The following is a 20029-nucleotide window of genomic DNA, read 5'->3' on the forward strand; positions in this document are numbered from 1 at the left end:
AAATGTCCTACCCATGTATGGCCCAAACACAAAAAAGATTACTTCAATCAAAGAGAACATTTTTAATTAAAACAAAAGGTGTTCAAATGCAATTTTTGGAGTCTCAAATATTTTATTTGAATTTAAAAATGATTTTCTATATTTGAAAATGTTTATCTTTTCATTAAAGTGACTTTTGTATTGATTCTGTTGTTTGTTTGTTTGAAGCAACTTCTTTTTTGATTGAATGATAAAGACACAAATGTCCTACCCATTATATGGTCCAATCAAAAACAATGTTACTTTAATTAAAAAGGTTGCTTTAAACAAAAAATTATTTAAACAAAAAATATTTTTTTGAGTCTCAAATATATTTTTGGATTCAAATACTTTTTTTTCTTTGATTGAAAAGTTTTTTTTTTCATTGAAATGTCGATATTTCATGCTTTGAATATCACAATCTTCAACACTGGTATATTGCGACACATTGTCATGTAATATATTCATTTATATCATCTGATTTGACACTGCAATAACTGGAGAAGTGTGGTGTCATTGCTAAGCATTTGCTAGTTTGTTAAAACATAAAATCACAAACATGAGTTCAGTACAGACATGGTAGTGCTTTATTAAGGTTTGTAACAGTGAGCAGAGTCATCTACTCTTCCACCAGTGGTGGTGGAGAAAGCTTTAACTGGAAGTTCTCGCTGTGATAAATACTTCCTGTTCCTGGAGGGGCAGGATTCGACAGACCGGACCTCTCATTGCCATGAGAATGGGTGAGTTCTGTCAGAACGGCAAGCTGAAAAACAAAGAAAACAGAAATGAAACGTGTGGCAGGACAAATGTAGATAAACAATTAATTGAAATAAGAGTTAACAACAAAATAAAATAACAACAAAAATCAACAACAATAATATTAATTATATTTTATAATATTAAAATGCATGCAATATTAATATATAGTAATTCATCTAATAATATTAATTGTCAAAACATTTTCATTAATATTAAGACAGCACAGTCAGTGCACAGAAACAACAAATGAATAGTGTTGAAAGCTTTTTACTGTCTCAGCGTGCTTTCCCTTTCATAGATAAATGAGTCAGAGTTATTCTGCGGCCCTCTAATAAAAACGTTTATTTATTTAATTGAACACAATTTATCTGCACACGACTGCTAAGGTTTGGTCATTTTGTTTTTCATTTTGTTTGCGGAGTACAAGGTCAACATCTTCAAAATAGGGTTTGTTGCCCCATTACACCCAGCGTTCACCAAAAAATTGAATTAATGTCATTGTTTACTCACCTTCATGCCATTCCAAAGCTGTATTAATTTCTTATAATTTGATATTTTATTGTCAATGTTCAAGAAATCATGATGGTTACAATCATTCTTTAAAATATCTTCATGTTCCACAGAAGAAAGTAAGTCATACAGGTTTGGAATGACACAAGGATGAGTAAATGCATTTTTGGTTGAAGTATCCCTTTACCACGCATTTTCATGCAGAACTTCATGCCAATTAACTTTTGATTTATTTATTGACAACTAAAGCAATCTGTTGGTGTTGGTGATATGGTTAGTTGGAAGTTATGAAGTAAAATGGGTTCCACCACACAGTGAGAAATACAGAACGGTGTAAAAGACCTAAATGCAGACTCCTACCACCCAACCCCTTACTCATTAGCAGTACTGGCCTGTCAGAGTCATTCATTAATGTGTATTTTCAGCAGAGACCTCGTTATGGCCAGAGCAATCAATGTGCATTTAACCAAACTGCATGAATCAAACGGCATAATCTATCCTTCTCTCTCCAGCTTCACTTTGAAGACCTCCTTTGCATCTTTACCATCTCCTTCCCTCTCTGATCTCACTAATATCTCCCTTTCCTCACTCCCATCCACTCCTACTCAAATCATTACTTTTCTTTTCTTTTTTTTTATGTGGACAAACCAACTTTTCAGCCTTGAACTAATTTCATTTCACTCTTCTGTCTTTCTTCTGGTGTTTATTAGGAGTCTTTAAAACAGACTACTATATATAAGCCCTAGTTCTATTTCTTTTTTCCTTCGTTTCCCTATCTCAACCGGACACCTGCTAAGCCAAGGCCACCGAGAGTGACAGGGATAAAAGCAAATACAGACACAGAAAGCATGTCAGTGGCTAATCATAACCCCCATACTGTTAGCAAACAGGCTAATCACAGAGTATGAAGTCTGGACACATCTAATTCCAGCAACAGTCTCTCTCTCTCTCAATCATACTTTCCTATGAACAAACTCCCACTCTGTGAGCCCAGCATTAGATACTATGGCAACCATGTTTCATTTTCAGTTTTTACTCCAGCTATAGGATAAGCATAAAGACATGTTTTTTTTTTTAAGGAAGAAATATTTGATTCTATAAGAAAGAGACACAACGACATATCTGTATGCGTATTCATGTGTTGTACTTCTGAATGCGCTATAATAGTCTAGGTCCTGGGTAAGATTTGTATGCACTTCATTTAGCGGAGAATATCTCAACTGTTATAGACTAAAATGACCCCATTGAACAACATGTGATGTGTGCCAAAATCTCTAACCGGGACGAAAGTCCTGAAAATGACCACAATACGTGACACTTATATCACAATACAAGTGAATGGGACTTTTTTTTTTTTATCTTTATAGAAATTCTCATACATTTCTACCAGTTTAATCTTCATATTAAGAGAAATACTTTTTGTATTACACTTTATCTTAAAAATAAAATATGCAAATTAGGCAATATCTCATTAAATATGCATACATATAACCTCTTGAAGCTACAGATTTTCTGAGGTGGTCACAATGTTCACAATGACCATGTTGTGTATGAAGTGTTATACCTTTCTCACCAATGCCATGAAGTCGATAATGATTGCGTGTGTTTGCGGGTATGGAATGCCAAAGCTGACTTAATTAAAAATTAATAAATACATAAATAAATATACGAAGATATGTAAAACAGCAAAAATACATAAATAAATACAGAAATTAATATACAAAGAAATGTAAAAAAGTACAAATAAATGAGTATTTATACTTTTATTTCCTTATTTATGTATTGTAATTGTATTTTTTTCACACATTTATTAATTTCTACATTTATTCATTTATTTATTTCCACTTTTATTTATTTCTACATTTATTTATGTCTACATTTATTTATTTTCACATTTATATACTTCTACATTTATTTATTCCAAAATTTCTTTGGCATTCACAGTTGCACTTTTCACAGCTGTGAATCCAGGGACACTGTCACTCATGTGTCAATGTTTTGGAGAAGCGATTGGCCATCCACAGAAAATAGTCTGAATTCATTAACTTGGTGGACAAACTGTTGTAAGCTAGATACAATACACACCAAAATAAATATAAAACTGATACAACTTCATTATAATTATTGAAATACACAAAATTACGACTGAAATGATAATGACTCGTACTGTAAATGTACACGCCAACACAAAGAATAAAGAGTATGTAGATTTCCTTACTTTTCTTGATCTCAAATCATCTCGTTTGACAGCCATGTGCTCTGCAATGACCTCATGTGTGTAATAGGTTAACTGTTTTTCAGCCATTTTTTTATATTAAATCAGAATGCTTACACTCTTCTATGGCCTTATATAATCATGGTCATTGTGAACATTGTGAACATCTCCTCAGAAAATATGTAGCTTCAAGGGTTTATATGAATGCATATTTAATGAGACATTACCTCATTTGCATATTTTATTTTATTTTTCAGACAAAGTGTAATACAAAAAGTATTTATCTTAATATGAAGATTAATCTGTAAGAAATTTACGAGGTTATCTTTAAATTGGAAGAAAATGTCCCATTCACCTGTGGTGTCATTATAGTGTCACCTAATGTGGTCATTTTCAGGACTTTCGCCCCGGTTAGAGATTTTGGCACACATCACATGTTGTTCAATGGAGTCATATTAGTCTAGAACAGTTGAGATATTCTCTGCTAAATAAAGTGCACACAAATCTTACCCAGGACCTCTACTATAATGGCATTTCAGGTTGAGTCATATGGAGGCGCTGTATGAAAAGTACGTCTTTTTGATAAAACTAGCTACTTGATAGGTGTCTGAAATAAAGTAATTCATATTTCTTTGAAAATTCTGTTAGACAACATTTTCTTACAATAAATCTGTGACAGACAGAGACAGGTGGACAAGACAGAAATAAATAAATAAAATAAAATAATTAATCAATCACACTTGTGATTTGAAGTATTCTAGAATTTTGAATTCTAGTGTGTGGGAGATCATTTTTAATACAGTATATGAATGTTTATGTGCGTATTTGGTGTCTGGTTCAAGTGTCTGGTTTGACGAGACATCGCATTTGGCCTTGGGATGAAGGCATGAGAGAAAACAAAACTACAAAAAAGGAGAAAACAACATCACTATGCTCCCTCGTGTGGCCTCACATCTACAGAAATATAAGGGCAGAAATACAGAATTATATATTAGGTGGACCATGGGATGATTTTAAAAGAGAAAATCACGACAGTTCAGATAATTGACTCAAAATCTGACATCATTTACATCAAACTCAAATTAAGATTTTTTTAATGAAACCTGAGAAATTTCAGTTCCATTGTGTTCAAGCTTCAAAAATATTTTAATGCATAAAAAAAACCCTCCATATTAATCAAGTGGTCAAGTCTTCTACAGAAACATGGTCACTTTATATGATGAACAGATTTATTTTCAGCTTCAAACACAAAATACAAATCTACTTGGAGGTTTAAGGCCAAGATCAGATCTTTTAGGCCATGTAAAAAACATTTATTTTAGCAAAGATGAATTATTTTCAAACATGTTTAATCAAAAGTGCCCCTAAAAAACACCCATATTCTATCAAATGCCTTTCTCCATCCTCATTCTGTTCTTTAATCTTGTCCTCCTCATTAATTTACTCCAGACACCTTCCACCAATTCTTTGCTTCTGATATTTCATTACCCTCCCATCCTTCCCTCTCAACACAATCCATTTCCCTCAGCTGTATTTCTCTATCTCACGCTTGTCTCATCCCTCTCCATACATCTCTTTTCCCGGCCTTCATCTGTCTTCTTCCTGGAACTGCTGCACTGAAGGGAAATGGACCGAGTTGGACCTCAAAGGTTGCTTTTCCACTGCTGGTACGTCTCAGCGCGGTGCGGCATGGTTCGGCTCCACTGCACGGCACGGCTCGGTTCGCTTTAGCTCAGTTTGCTTTTGCACTGCAGTTAGTACTGCTTCAAAGTGGGTGGGATTTAGTCTGATCGTTATAGTTTATCCACTCCTTGGCAACCAACGAGAGGAACATCTGCACTTCGACCACGATTCAGCAATTCTTTCTTTCTTTTTTCTTCAAGCAAGTTGTTTTAAAACAGGTGCTACAGGGATGGCTGATGACTGTTACTATTTAAATCTATCGGGTTTGATGTCTCGCAAATACTGTCTGTCTGTCATACTTCTGTCTGACCAATCAGTGATCTGCAATGATTTCACGTCACATTTTAGCATTGGTACGGTATGCTTATAACCTCAACAGAGGTGGTGCCAATTAAAGCGAGCCGTACCGTACCGTACCATGCAGTGGAAAAGTGCCACAAGTGAGCCGTACCAAGCCGAGCCGTACCATGCCATGCAGTGGAAAAGTGAGGAATCAAAGCTCAGCCCTGACAAAAGCATCAGACCCCCCAAACACACACCCCAGAAACTCTTAAACTAGGCACACACAAACATGAACATAAAGCATACACATCTTTCATTTACTCCTGGTCAAAATCAAATGTTCCAGTAAGCTTAATCAGCAGGTCCAGAATGTTCAGACAGCACTTCAAAAACCACACACACACACACACACACACACACACACACACACACACACACACACACACACACACACACACACACACACACACACACACACACACACTACTGCTGACATAATCACAACTAAGGTTTATTGCCAACACCTGCCTGCCAGCCTTCTCATTAATGCTGTAAAGGAAGACACAAACATTTGTATTCTCAGGTGTTGGGAGTGGCTCTTTAAAAACATAAACACTCTATCTGTTTTTCACTTTTCATTTTAATTAATCTCTCTCTCAAATACACACACACACACACACACATTCAATCAGCTTGTTCAGCTCTGTTCAGTTTCTTAATGCAAATCCAAATTTCATAATCTCCACACAGACAATGGAACAATGGGAGATACTAACCACACATGCACAAACACACACCTTGCCTGATGCTCTAGTCTTTTTTTCCTATCCACTCATCCTCTGAAACCATTTACGGTTTAATTAAAGAGCTCAGAACGGGGCAGTGCAGTTCTGCTGTGTTAATTATGGGAAGTCTATTGGGAATGTGTATGTGTGTGTGCTGACCAAACAGTTCTAATAAAACTCTTGAGGATGCTTGTGTGAGTAACTAAGGGATTGGCACAAAAGACTGATGTGTTTACCCGACTCTCGGCCTCATGGGAGACGGCCATGTCAATTCATGTCCCACCCTAAAGCTCTGCAGGAAAAATATCCACTTTTTGTGGTCGGTAGGATTTTTTTGCTCTCTTATTCACATCAAGGCTGCATTTAAACAGTCAAAAAATACAATAAAAACGGCAATATTCTGAAATACAACTATTTGAAAATATTTTAAAATGCAATTCATTCCTGTGATAAAGCTGAATTTTCAACAGCCATTAACTCTAGTCTTAAGCGTCATATGATCCTTCAGAAACTATCCTAATATGCCCATTTAGTGCTCAAGAAACATTTATTATTATAACAGAGCTGTAGTGCTGCGTAAAATATATCCCCCACCAGCTTCCCTCTCCAGGAAGAATAGTATTTATCTGAAATTGACATCTTTTTTTAACACTGTAAATGTCTTAAAGACATATCAATGCACAACGCATTCTCACCCCAAGGCGTCACCTTTGACCATGCTTCAATATTTGACGTTTTAGGTGCCCTTTAGCGTCACTTACATGACGCGATCCTACGGCGTCATCTAACTGACGCTAAAGGAAAGCGTCAGTTAGAGGACGCGGTTAGGTTTAGGTGTGGGGTGGGGGTAGGGTAAACGCGATCCTAGGGCGTCATCTAACTGACGCTAAAGGGCGCCTAAAGCGTCAGATATTGAAGCATGTCCAAATGCTTCCCAAGGCGTCAGTTAGGTGACGCCTTGGGAGTGAGAATGGGCTGCAATGCATCCTTCAATTGTTATTTTTTTAACTGACGTCAGTCTTTTGAAGAGTTGTGTATAGATGCGAGTATATGCATCTTTCTTTAACAACATGGGCCCTATTTTAACGATCTGAAACGCAAGTGTCAAAGCGCAAAGCGCAAGTAACTTTGTGGGCGGGTCCCGGAGCTGTTGCTATTCTCCCGGCGGGATAAATGCCTCTTGCGCCTGGCGCAAATCTAAAAGGGGTTGGTCTGAAGTAGCTTCATTATTCATAGGTGTGGTTTGGGCGTAACGTGAAATAAACCAATCAGAGAGCCATCCAACATACCCTTTAAAAACAGGTGCGCATGTTGCATGACGGATTGTTATTACAACATCGGGTTTACCAGGCGCGCGCCAGGAACGTTCACAGCCGAGGAGACGACGTTCTTGTCAGGGAAGTTAAAAGACAGAGAAGGGACGTTGTATGTGGACGGGAGAAACCCTCACACATCAGCATCGGTTGAACAATATATACGTATGTTTCTTGCCACTATTGGGCAAACAGGTCTGATCCTTTAGTATCCTACGAGTACAGCCTTAAACAAATGGGTAATATGGTTTTTTCATCATCATGTAAACCACAATGATTTCCCTCATTTGTTAATATTTTTCCTTGTTATAATGTATGATTAGCAAAAATACAAATGGCTGCATCTGTGTTGATGAGAGAATCAAAGTGTATGCGCGCTGTGCTCCGCTACATTATGGCCAAGCATGCACGCTTAAAATAGCATTATGAACAGCGCGCAACACGCCACTGACTTTAGACCAGGTTTTTTCTGGTCAGTGGTGGAATTGTTTTCCGGAAGTGTAAAATAGCACCAGGGAATGTTTGCGCCAAAACACGCCTCCTTTTTGCACCGATCCGCCCAGGGAGCGCAAGTTCATTTCCTAGTTTACCGACATGCGTCTTTTAAGGGGAAAACTCCCGCTTTGTGCGCGTGCAAAATAGGAATACGTTAAAGTCAATAAAGTCATTTGCGCCGGGTGCAATATAGAGCCCATAAATTTATGAATCCTGTCAATCAAATGATTTCCTAGAAATAATATACTGTATATTAATATACTCTCTTTTTTTTTCGACCAACCCAAATATTTTTTGGACTGCTGGGAAATCCTTCAGACGATTATATTGATCATCAAATATTTGCAGAATAGTGATAACGTACATCAGTCACTAATTATCGAAATGCTACCAATCTGAATCAAGCACTCTAAAGAGAAAGGCACTAAAATGGATGAGAATGTGGCCTATTTTTCAGATATTTTTGGATGGGTGCTTGAAGAACACAGGGATAGTGAGGAGAAAGTCAAGCGTACACTACAAAAAGTCACATATTTAAAGCCAAATATCTGGATTTTAATTACCAGAATTACATGTGTCAAAGACACTGAGGCAAACAGCTCAGTAGAGGAAGCTACAGTACAGTACATAGTGAATACATTCAAACAGAAAAACAAACAATAAATTTAATCACAAAAGGGTGAAATATGTCAAATTGTCCCTCAGTGTTTTGAGGAGGGAGGCCTGAGAATCTAAAGTGGTCCGTTATTTGGGTTATTGCAAATGTGGCTCTACAAACACGTATTTTTTTTTATTCTCTTTATCTCTTTATCTAACTTTATTTAAATTCTTCTTTCAGCTTTGATCAAACTCTGAGTCAGTGAAGGTTGGTGTTTGTTTTAGATTGTTTAGACCTTCCAGTCTTTGTTTAGACTGGAAGGAAGTGTTTATATAATAATAATAATATAATAAAGCATATACTGTATACATGCACACAAACAGACTTGTATTAAAACAAGAGAGCATGGTCAAGTAAAAAAACTATGTCACAAAACTGTGCTCTTCAGAAGAAAAAATGTCCCCTTTAACAGAGTCCTTTCAAACATTGAGCTATAATTTAGCACTATGTTTTGGGGAAAAATCTTTTTATTTTTTTGGGGGGAAAAATAAAAAGTTGTAACCCTCTTTTGCCTTGTGCATTAGTTCTGCCAACTTAGTCTTGAGGACTAAAATGTTTTGGTCTCATAAAACCTTCCTCCTTTGGGAAAAGTTGTGATGATACCCTTTCTGTACAACTCAGATTGATGGACTGTGAATAAATTCTAAAAATGCGCATTAAAATTTATGCTCATTTGATTGAGATACATTATTTAGCTGATAAGAAAAAATGTGCATAAACTACGATGGAAACATTTCTGAATAAATTACTCGATGCACATACAAAATGTCTTTACATGAAGGGACAACAAAACTGCAAAACTACCAACTAGCAGACTGATCTTTCTGCACAGCATCTGAAATGCTGTTTTGGAATTTTGCCGTCTGTGGTTCGGTATAATTAACTTCCAGAACCGTCTCACACGACTGCAATCTGCCTCCGAAAGAAAGATAATGCGTTTATTGTGTTTTGTGCACTCTTAAGTTACTTATTATATATGGAAAATTTTTATATACAGTGGCTTCTCCTGCTTTTCTTAGTAACATTTAGCGCCAGCTTATCAGGATGTGACATTTTTTTTGTTATCTGTTTTTTGTTATCTGTTTTAGGATGTCTATCTACTTTGCTCTTAAGGCTGAGGACAGATGTTAAGATTGAGAGTGTGATAGGGTGATACTGGATTACAGCAGTGACTTCCTATTTCTTCAGAGGATTAGTGTCATAGATTGCAACTGCAACATCACATGATCAAACTGAAACATGAAAAACACTTTTATTTTCAAGATGCTTCCACCTCTAACTTTGAACCAATTCTATAGAATGGCAAAATTCGAACAGGGTTTGTTTCCAGGTATGACTAAAAATGTGCTGAAGCAAAAAAACTCTAGGCGACAAGCCTTGTGGAGAGATATTTAGTATGTCTTGTGACCTTATTTCAGAAACATTCATTTTTAGTTTTTTCAATAACCATGCATAAACATTATTCATATTGAACATACATGTTGCTCATATATTATGGTAGCCCTGTTTGTGCTAAACAGTGTAATTTCACCTGTGCCATTAATATGTTTATAAGCATTTAAATAAACGTCACATGACTGTTACAGAATGCCGAATTGCAGAGCTTGTGCAAACATATACATGTTGCAATGATCAGATGCATTTCAAAAAATTGCTTGCTGTATTCTCAATTTTATTGTGTGTTTATTTTGTTATTGAGAAGAAAGCACATATTTACATATTCATCTAAACATTGCTCTCAACAGTGTGGGTTGGGGCGTCAGATGTTCGCTAACAGTATATAACTGGTCATTTATTTTGAACTTTGTTTTACCCCTAAATGAAGAATAAAAAAGAATTTCGCTGTGCGTAGATCAGGGCGTATAGATAAAAGAAAACAAATACACATAGAAATGATTCATGGCATTTAAAATGTTTTTTTTTTTTTTTTTTTTTACATAGCTTTAAACTAAGGCAATGAATTGGCTGATCTAACAGAAGATCGTTCCAGATTTTGCGACCAACTCAGAAAAAAAGCTCCATCGCCCTTATGTTTATATTTTTCTTGCAACACTGAGTAGACTTTGATTCTCCAATCTCAAAGATCTAGATGGAGTTTAGGCTAAGAGCATCTCTATAAAGGTAGGCAGGAGCCAGATTGTGTAATGTGTCAGATTTCTGTAGACACAACAGTCATTGCTCAGCCATCGATTCCATAATAAAGCGAATTGCAGTAGTCCAGTCGCGTGAACCACTTTGATCCATCAAAGTGAAATAAATTATTGTTTACAGATTAACTTTATTACATGCATAATTGAAAGTAGATAGCAAAAATGTATTTATAATTAAATATGTCACACTCCTCTTCAGACCACCTCCAAATGCAATGAATTCAATCATAATGAGTCCTGGATACATTTATGCCTTTAATGTTTTCAAGTGTTATCTAATCACAGTAAATGAATATTATTTACGGGTGTAAATGGGGGAATGTGGCCTCTCTTAATAAAGGGCACATTTATCTTAAATGCTGTATGACACTAAGGAAACTTAGATTTAGCCAGCAGCATTTAGATGACATAAACCTTCATTTGATTCTGCTGAGTGTATGTGGGTGAGAGTATATTTGAGTGCATCTGGGTGTATGTGATAGATAGAGAGCTATGAGTGGAAATAAAGGCATGAATATGGTTCAATACTACAGCTCTTTAATCTGGAAAAAGTTTATATAAATATAGAGCTAAGGGGGAGGAGAATGACCTTCCAACCACACACACACATACACACACACACACAGCTGCCTTTAATACTGAGCATCTAAAATGTGGAGTACATAGAGATGAGCTGTCTGTGTGTGTATCACTGACAGTAAAACACTTACGTGAAGTCATTCAGATCTTCTCTGTCCGATAAGTGCTGACCCATCAACAGTAAGACTCAATGAGGCCAATACACGAAGGCAACACATACACACACATTGTATTGTGTAACACTCTGCTCTTATGCAATAATCTTTTAAAACACTTACATTCATTCTCAAATGAAGACCAAGACTACACTGAAAATCCCACAAATTCTGCAACATAGCTACAGTTCAAGAGGTTACATAGGCATAAAAAAAAAATTAGTTTGGTTCCGGTTTCCGACCGACCCTGTCCAATTATGTGCGACCCAAATATATGTTATGAGCTTGGGGAAGAAATAATAAAAATTAAATAAATACACGAATAAAAAAACTTTGAGGCGAACTATTTCACACATCGTTTGTCAAACTGAACTATAATACATATACAAGTCTTTTTTTTTGTCATTTAGGACACTTTTATTCATATACGCACACATACAAATGCATGCATTAGGCACGCACACACCACATGATACGTTAAAGTGTAACCTCCATCCGCCTCCCAAGTTTCATTAAAAATTATCCCAAATTCCCAATCCCCTCTTCTGCTGTCTACCACTTCTTTCGCCATGTATTTGTTTGTTTCTTTTATTATTTTATGCAATCCAAAACACTCTAACCTGCCGCGCTTCGTATCTCCAAAGCTTGTCCGGGACAAATGGAATTTTGAAGGACAAGTAAAAGAGAATTTGGTAACACTTTATAATAACTACACGCTAATAATCATTAGTTAAGCATGAGTAAACCATTAATTCATCATTCATAAAGCATTAATAGACATTAATAAGCAGTTCATAAATACAGCTATAAATGCTTTCTTCTTGATTTAAAAGCATATCTATAATTTGTTTAATAATTGTATTTGCATTCTTTATTAATAATCAATTTATCATTTCTAAATGAAGAATTGCATTTTTTATGAGCCAGTTATTTAAGAGTTTTCAGTGGTTCATACGATTACTTAGAGCGAGTAAGTAAATGATTAATAAACTATTTAAATGTACATTCATACATCTTATTATTCAGACATATAGTGATGGTTACTTAATGTGTTAATAAATGCTTTATTAACATGTATTAATGCTGTAATTAAGGGTTAATTTGGGTAGTTATAAAGCATTTAGTAGTGGTCAGTTAACTATGTTCGTGAGCTCATCTAAAATGAGGACTATTCATGCCTTGTAAAGCATTTTTAAAGGCTGTTAAATATTTCTATGTTCTGTATCACTGCGTTGTGTTTGTTACATTTTACTGTTTAGAAGATTGACGAGTCTTTAAATCGCCTTTATAAATGCTTTACAAAGCATGAATAGTCCTCACTTTAGATTAGCTCACAAAAATAGTTAACTAACCACTACTAAATGCTTTATAACTACCTGTATTTACTACATTTACTTACACTTTCTAAGTGATCTGACAACTCTTAAACAACTGGTTTGTAAATAATGTTATACTTCATTTAGAAATTATTAATTGATCATTAACAAAGTATGAAAATACAATCATTAAACGCATTATAGATATGCTTATAAATCAAGAAAAAAGCATGTATAGCTATATTTATAAACTGCATATTAATGTCTATTAATGTTTTATAAATGATGAATTAACTGTTTACTCATGCTTAACTAATGATTAATAGTGTGCAGTTATTATAAAGTGTTACCGAGAATTTTACTTGCCCGAATGGACAAGTAGCCTGATTAGAACAACAAAGAAAAAAATAATAACCAGGGAATCACTAAAACGAGAGAATGATTCTGATTTTATTAAACTTATTGTAAGTTGCGATCGATTGTGGATAATAAATGTCTTAGCCTACTGACGGTGAGGTTGCGGTGTTGAAGCTCGCGCAGCCTCTCGAGGAGAAATCAACACACGAGCGCACACAAACAGGCGCGCGCGCGTGCACACACACACACTCAGTTAACAACATAGTGCCTATAAAACATCTAAATGTGTAGTTTCTATATTTTAACATATGTGTTAAACAGCCTCAATTATGTTTCCTGAATACCGTCACGATTGAAAATTGACACTGATTTCCTACAAAAGTTCAATAAACAAAATTTTAGTCACTTACATTTTAGATGCAATATTGGCTGTTTTTGTACTGTTTCAGCAGCGAAAATAGCTCCAAACAAAAATCACAGCAGAACCACGGCGAATCTCACAGGAACAATCATCCTGTTTTCATTACTGAATGATTCAGCATTTTGAACGAATTGGTTGAGTCAAAGATTCAATGACCCATTCATTAACATCTGTCTCATTCTTGAATGAATCAACCATTTAAACGAATCATTTGAATTAATAAATCAATGACTCACTCATTAATACGGCCGCCTGTCGCCACCTATTGGCGGTTTAGTGTTAAGTTTAGTAGCCTAGTATCTTTCCAATGTTTCTTATTGCCACAGAAAGAAAAAAAAATTCTCCTACCGACCCATGACCTCAACTGACAAACAAAAGGAACCAAACTTTTTTTTTTTTATGCCATATCCTTCAAAGAATCTATTCTATTCAGCACTGTTCAACATCAGCACAAAAACTGCATTGAAGCGCGCGTCCATGTGAAGACTGTGCGTGTCACAACAGAACACTGTATCTGCACCACTGATCGCAGCGGCAACGAGCAGTTTGGTCATTTGATTTAAAAAACAACACATTACAGATTGCCTCTTATTTAACAAACGAACGAAATGAATACTCTACTAGAGTTAACTGGAGATGTTTTATTTGCTTGTATTGGTACATCCGTGCCGCGGACATATCGCACCCGCAAATTACGCCTGTGCTTGTGTCTGACTCCTTGCTGCCGTTTCCTCTTTCTCTGTTCCTCCAACAATGCTTTCCTAGCTTTCTGCTTCTTGTATATTATCCCGGCTCAGCCATGACGATAATGTGACAAACTCCATCCCTCCCTACCTTGTTCCTGGATGGAGGTGTGTATGTGTGCAGTGCCATAAAGGAATATGCTACATAGTGAGAGCTGATATTGGCGTGATACTTCCTGATGCTGAGGCCGGCGGCCCGCCGGACCAAAGTTGCAAGTGAGATTTTTCTGACGGCCACCATTCAACCCGAAAAAAGTCATATAACCATTTCAATAACTCTAAAGCTATTCAGTTAAGCTAAAAAACTGCATAGGATCCCTTAAAATCGATCCAAAGTGAGAGTAAAGACTTTTATCATGTTACATAAGATTTCTAATTCCTAATTTTTTAAACATCCTATTCATCAAAGAATTATAAAAAATATTCAATATTTTAATATATATATATATATATATATATATATATATATATATATATATATATCTCATTCAATATTGATAATAATAAAAAAAAAAATTAATCTTGAGCACCAAATCAGCATATTATAATGATCTCTAAAGGATAATGTGAAACTGAAGTCTAGAGTGATGATGCTGAAAATTGCCATCAAAAGAATAAAGTGTATTTTAAAATATCTAAAAATAGAAAAGTTATTTTAAATAGGAAGAACATTTTCACAATATTACAGTTTCACTGTATTTTTAAACAAATAAATGAACATTTTATGACAGTACTAAAATGCTCTATAAAAACAGACAAATTCTGCAAGTGGTATGTAAACATTTGAGCACAGCTGTAAATATAGAGCAAGAATGGAAAGAAAAGATGCATTTGAGATGACCCATACCCTAGATGGTCCTCTGTAGATAGTGCGGAACTGATCCCAGGCCAGTGTCTGCTGGGCATCCAGAGTGGCTTCAGTCAACATCTGCAGAGAAAAATACACCAACACAACATATCAACACACTCACAGAACCATAACAGCCCTGACACTAGTGACAACTTCCAGCTGAACAACTTTAGAATGGTCACAGATAATCCTAAAAGCAATTAAGGATAGCATTTTGGTTAAAATACATTAGCAACATACAGTGCCCTCCACAATTATTGGCACCCCTGTTTAAGATGTGGTCGAGGACTTTTAAAAATTCTCCCTTTTTTTTAAACAACATAGAACCCAAATGCAAAAAAAGAGAAAAATCCAACCTTAAGTACATTACTTTGGTGGTAAAAAAAAAAAAATTAAATTTAAAAAAATAAAAACTTCAAATCATGTGTCCCACAATTATTGGCACCCCTGATGTTAATACTTTGTACAACCCCCTTTTGCCAACAAGACAGCACTTAATCTCCTCCTATAACATTTCACAAGATTGGAGAACACAGAGAGAGGGATCTTTGACCATTCTTCTTTGCAAAATCTTTCTAGATCATCCAGAATCCTGGGCCCTCTCTTGTGCACTCTCCTCTTTAGCTCACCCCACAGGTTTTTGATTGGATTGAGGTCTGGGGACTGAGATGGCCATGGGAGGACCTTGAGTTTGTGACTGAACCATTTTTGTGTAGATTTTGCCACACGTTTTGGATCATTATCCTGCTGAAAGACCCAATGACGACCCATCTTCAGCTTTCTGGCAGAGGCCATCAGGTTTTTATTTAAAATGTCCTGGTAGTTCAAAGCGTTCATAATGCCATGCACCCTAACAAGGTTCCCAGGGCCTTTGGAAGAGAAACAGGCCCACAGCATCACAGATCCTCCACCATACTTCACGGTGGGCATGAGGTACTTTTCGGCATACTCATCTTTTGTTTTACACCAGATCCACTTAGAGTGTTTGTTGCCAAAAAGCTCAATATAGTCTCATCCGACCAAAGCACACGATCCCAGATGAAGTCCCAGTGCCGCTTGGCAAACTCCAGACGTTTACGTTTGTCAGTGTTAGTGAGAAAAGGCTTTTTCCTAGCATGCCTCCCAAACATCTTGTTGGCATGTAGAGAGCGTCTGATGGTTGTTTTGGAGATTTTGTGACCCCAAGATGCCACTATTTGATGCAATTCTGTGACAGTGAGCTTAGGACTTTTTTTTACTTTTCTTAGCATCCTCCTCACAGTGCGTTGTGGCAAGATAAACTTGGGACCTCTTTCAGCCTTGTTTGTCACTGTTCCAGTTGTTTTAAACTTCTTAATGATTCCTCTAACTTTAGATACGGGCAAGATAAGGTGAGTGGCTATTTTCTTGTAGCCATTGCCTAACTTATAAAGGTCAACACACATCTGCCTTACTTGAATGGTGTGTTCTCTTGTCTTTGCCATGTTGACAAATGGGTAAGAGAATTAGGCCTCTGTGTCATGTCATATTTATACCCCAGGGAAATAGGAAGTCATGAATTACTAATTAAAAGTTGCTAGATATCCTGACCAACATTAGCAACTACAGAAAATATATTTTTTTTAAAAATCAATTACATTTTTTAGCGGAATTGTTAGGGGTGCCAATAATTGTGGGACACATGATTTGAAGTTTTTATTTTTCTAAATTTTTACATTTTTTTTTACCACCAAAGTAATGTACTTAAATAAAAGGTTGGATTTTTCTCTTTTTTTGCATTTGGGTTCTATGTTGTTTAAAAAAAAGGGAGAATTTTTAAAAGTCCTCGACCACATCTTAAACAGGGGTGCCAATAATTGTGGAGGGCACTGTATATAAAAACATCCAAATGTCAATATGAAAGATGAAGGGGCAAACCCTGCTGTCAAATATGGACGTGATAAATAGAAAACTTCACAACTTCTACATAAAACCTTTAAGAATCAGAGGGGGAGTGCTAATCGCATCAAATGTGACATTTTTTCATACACAAGCCTAAGATGTGCGCAAGACAAGTGATTAAAGCCTGATGGATGTCATTTAAAAAAAAAAAACATTAAAAAAAAAAAACAAACGACAGCAATATCCAGCAGGAAGAAAACAAGTAGAAATACTGAAATACTTTGGCGCTGAGTTTGCTTGCCAATAAATTATGCAGTCAAATACTGTAAGCATGTACATGGGAAATATACATTATTTAACCTATAGTAATCAAATGTTAATTAGTCATAATTAGCCCATATTTAAAGTAGATTAGAATACTGTGGTTAAGATGCTAAAATGAAAGACAGGCACATCGTACACAGTGACACATTTACTTATTTAAAGACACATTGCAGTGTCCTTCACACCAATCAGATTCATTTCATCACTTGGTTTGACTCAAATCAGCCTCAAGTGATTCAAAATCTCTCAGTCTCTGTCATCCTTCAATGACTTTTCTAGTCCCAAAGGCATGAAGGCAAGCACACACCCTAAAGATATGCCAAACTCCACCCAGAACAGAGAGTGTTTTCAACAGAATGTTAAAAAAAAATCAAAAAAAAATCAAGTGTATCCTCACTTTACCTCACTCAGCCTCTATATATAATCAGAGTCTGTTTTGAGTGGCACAAAGGACAAATGCTACTGTCACTGCAGAAGAATAAATGCAATTATTGTGCCCACCCTTCAGCAGAAAGAAGGAGATGAACATTGTCACACTGTTTCAGCTGTCTCTGTACGTGGGGTGCTGAGCTGGAGGACATCGATTTTGTGCGACAGTGTTGTGGAAAGGCAAGATAATTTGGTGGAGCGTTCATTAAATCCGTTATTTATGCATTACTTATTTAAATAAACCGATTACACAGTTTTTGACAGGCCAATGGCTTTTTTTTTGCTTAAAGAAACCACAGTAAAAAGCCATTTTTCTGCAACTTGAGACATCAGGAGGAACCTTTGCAGCCAACAAGACAAGGGGCCCTATCATACACCCAGCACAATGCAGCAAGTGTTTTTTTTTTCCTAGTTTCAGCCAGACGCAATTATCATTTTCACGTCCTGCGCCATGTTGTTTAAATAGCAAATGCATTTGCACCCATTTGTGTGGCCATGGGCTTGCTAGTCTGAAAATGAAGTGTGTTCGGGCGCATTGTTTGCCCGTTGCTATTTTGAGGCAACTGAAATAGACTCTAAAGTCAATGGCGCAACATTTTTTTGTTATTTAAAGAGCACATTAGTAATACAGTATGTGCCTATAGGCAGGTGCACAACGCACATACAACTCTGCTTATACCACACACAGGGAAGTGCAGCAGCACACAAACATGCCAAATATTTGAAATAAAAGGATTAAAATGTAAACGATTATTACTGTGTACAAGCCGGATTTATGTACACAGTGTGTATATAAATCCGGCTTGTCCCATAGATGGTCTGCTTGCACGCTTTAACCTCGCACACGAACAGATCCATTTCCTCTCTGGAGAAGCGGTCAGTCTTTCCACTTGCAAATTCGAACATGTAAATAGTGAATCCGCTATGGTGGGAGTGCAACTGGTTTTTGTAAAGGGAATGGGAGATGAGACTCTGATTGGTTTATTGGACATTATGCCCAAAACACACGTGTGTTAAAATTACCAGTGTAAAAAAAGTTCACTTTCTACATTAACTAGTTCAAAGTTCAGTTCACACATTTTAAAATAAACTGAATTCATATTTCTAATGTGCCCTTTATAACAAAAAAAAAAATATTGCTATACTAAATATAAATCAATTTTAATGATTAGTTTAGGTACATAGGGTCATTGGAAAAAAAATGTCTCTACCTACATTTTTGAAAAGCGGCAAATTAATTGATTAAACTACCGCAAATTAATTCTTCTGCATATCATGTAATTCATTTTTATATAACTTTTTATATATTTATGTTTGAAATTTTCATATGGGTAGGAGAGTAAATTCTTGCATTTAAATTTTTATCTATGCATTCAAAAAGCAGTTTCTGATGCAGTAGGGCTGCATTCAAAGATGAAAAGGAGAAAGAAATACAAAAAAAAGTGTCTTCCTGTCCGCCTTGTTATCATTAGCATGCAGGAGTTCTGAAGCGTTACGTGTTAATTAAAGCAAAAGTCTCTTAGCAGCTAGCAGCTTCCTGAAACCTTAGAAGTGAGGAAAAGTGCTGAATTTAGCCTGTTACAGATAACAGAGTGCTTAGTGATGCTAATAACTGAGGGTTTACTGGAGGATGGAGATGACGAAGGGATGCTGGAGAAGAGGAATATGTCAAAAGGTTCATGTCACTTCCTGTCCTGTCTTTATGGCTCACTGTCACATTGCATAAAACGCCAAGTCCCTTGACAGAAAAGCAATAAATGAGAGAGAGAGAGAGACCTCCAGAAACCTCCAGAAAACTAGAGTCATGATGTTCCAGAAACGCTCCAGATCTCAGGGACCAACACACACATTTACACTATCACACAGAACCATTGAGAGCACAAAAACATACACTTACCTCGGCCTGAAAATAACTCCAACTGGCAACTTTACTTTGGCTGTGAATGAACTCAAAGAGAAAGCTCAAAGGGCTTTCTATGCCATAAAAAGATCAATCAAAATTGACATCCCAATCCAAATTTGGCTCAAACTTTTCAAATCCATAATTGAACCAATTGTTTTATATGGCAGTGAAGTGTGGGGTCCTTCTATCAAATTTGATTTCTTAAACTGGGAAAAACATCTAAT

At 36.1% G+C, this 20029-nt stretch overlaps 1 protein-coding gene across 1 annotated transcript in view; it reads right to left on the reverse strand.

Moving 5' to 3' along the window:
• Nucleotides 1-582: 582 nt before the first annotated feature.
• The window catches only part of vps8 (VPS8 subunit of CORVET complex), a 227900-nt gene continuing 208453 nt past the window's right edge, over nt 583-20029 (reverse strand). The window contains exons 44-45 of the mRNA XM_039657435.2: nt 15287-15367; nt 583-781 (exon numbers count right to left, since the gene is read on the reverse strand). Coding sequence (XP_039513369.2) covers nt 638-781; nt 15287-15367 — 225 coding nt within the window. The 3' untranslated portion in view covers nt 583-637. The remainder of the gene's footprint in view (nt 782-15286; nt 15368-20029) is intronic.

This window comes from Pimephales promelas, chromosome 6, assembly GCF_988280905.1.
Source record: "Pimephales promelas chromosome 6, fPimPro1.hap1.1, whole genome shotgun sequence".
Classification (NCBI taxonomy): Eukaryota; Metazoa; Chordata; class Actinopteri; order Cypriniformes; family Leuciscidae; genus Pimephales; species Pimephales promelas.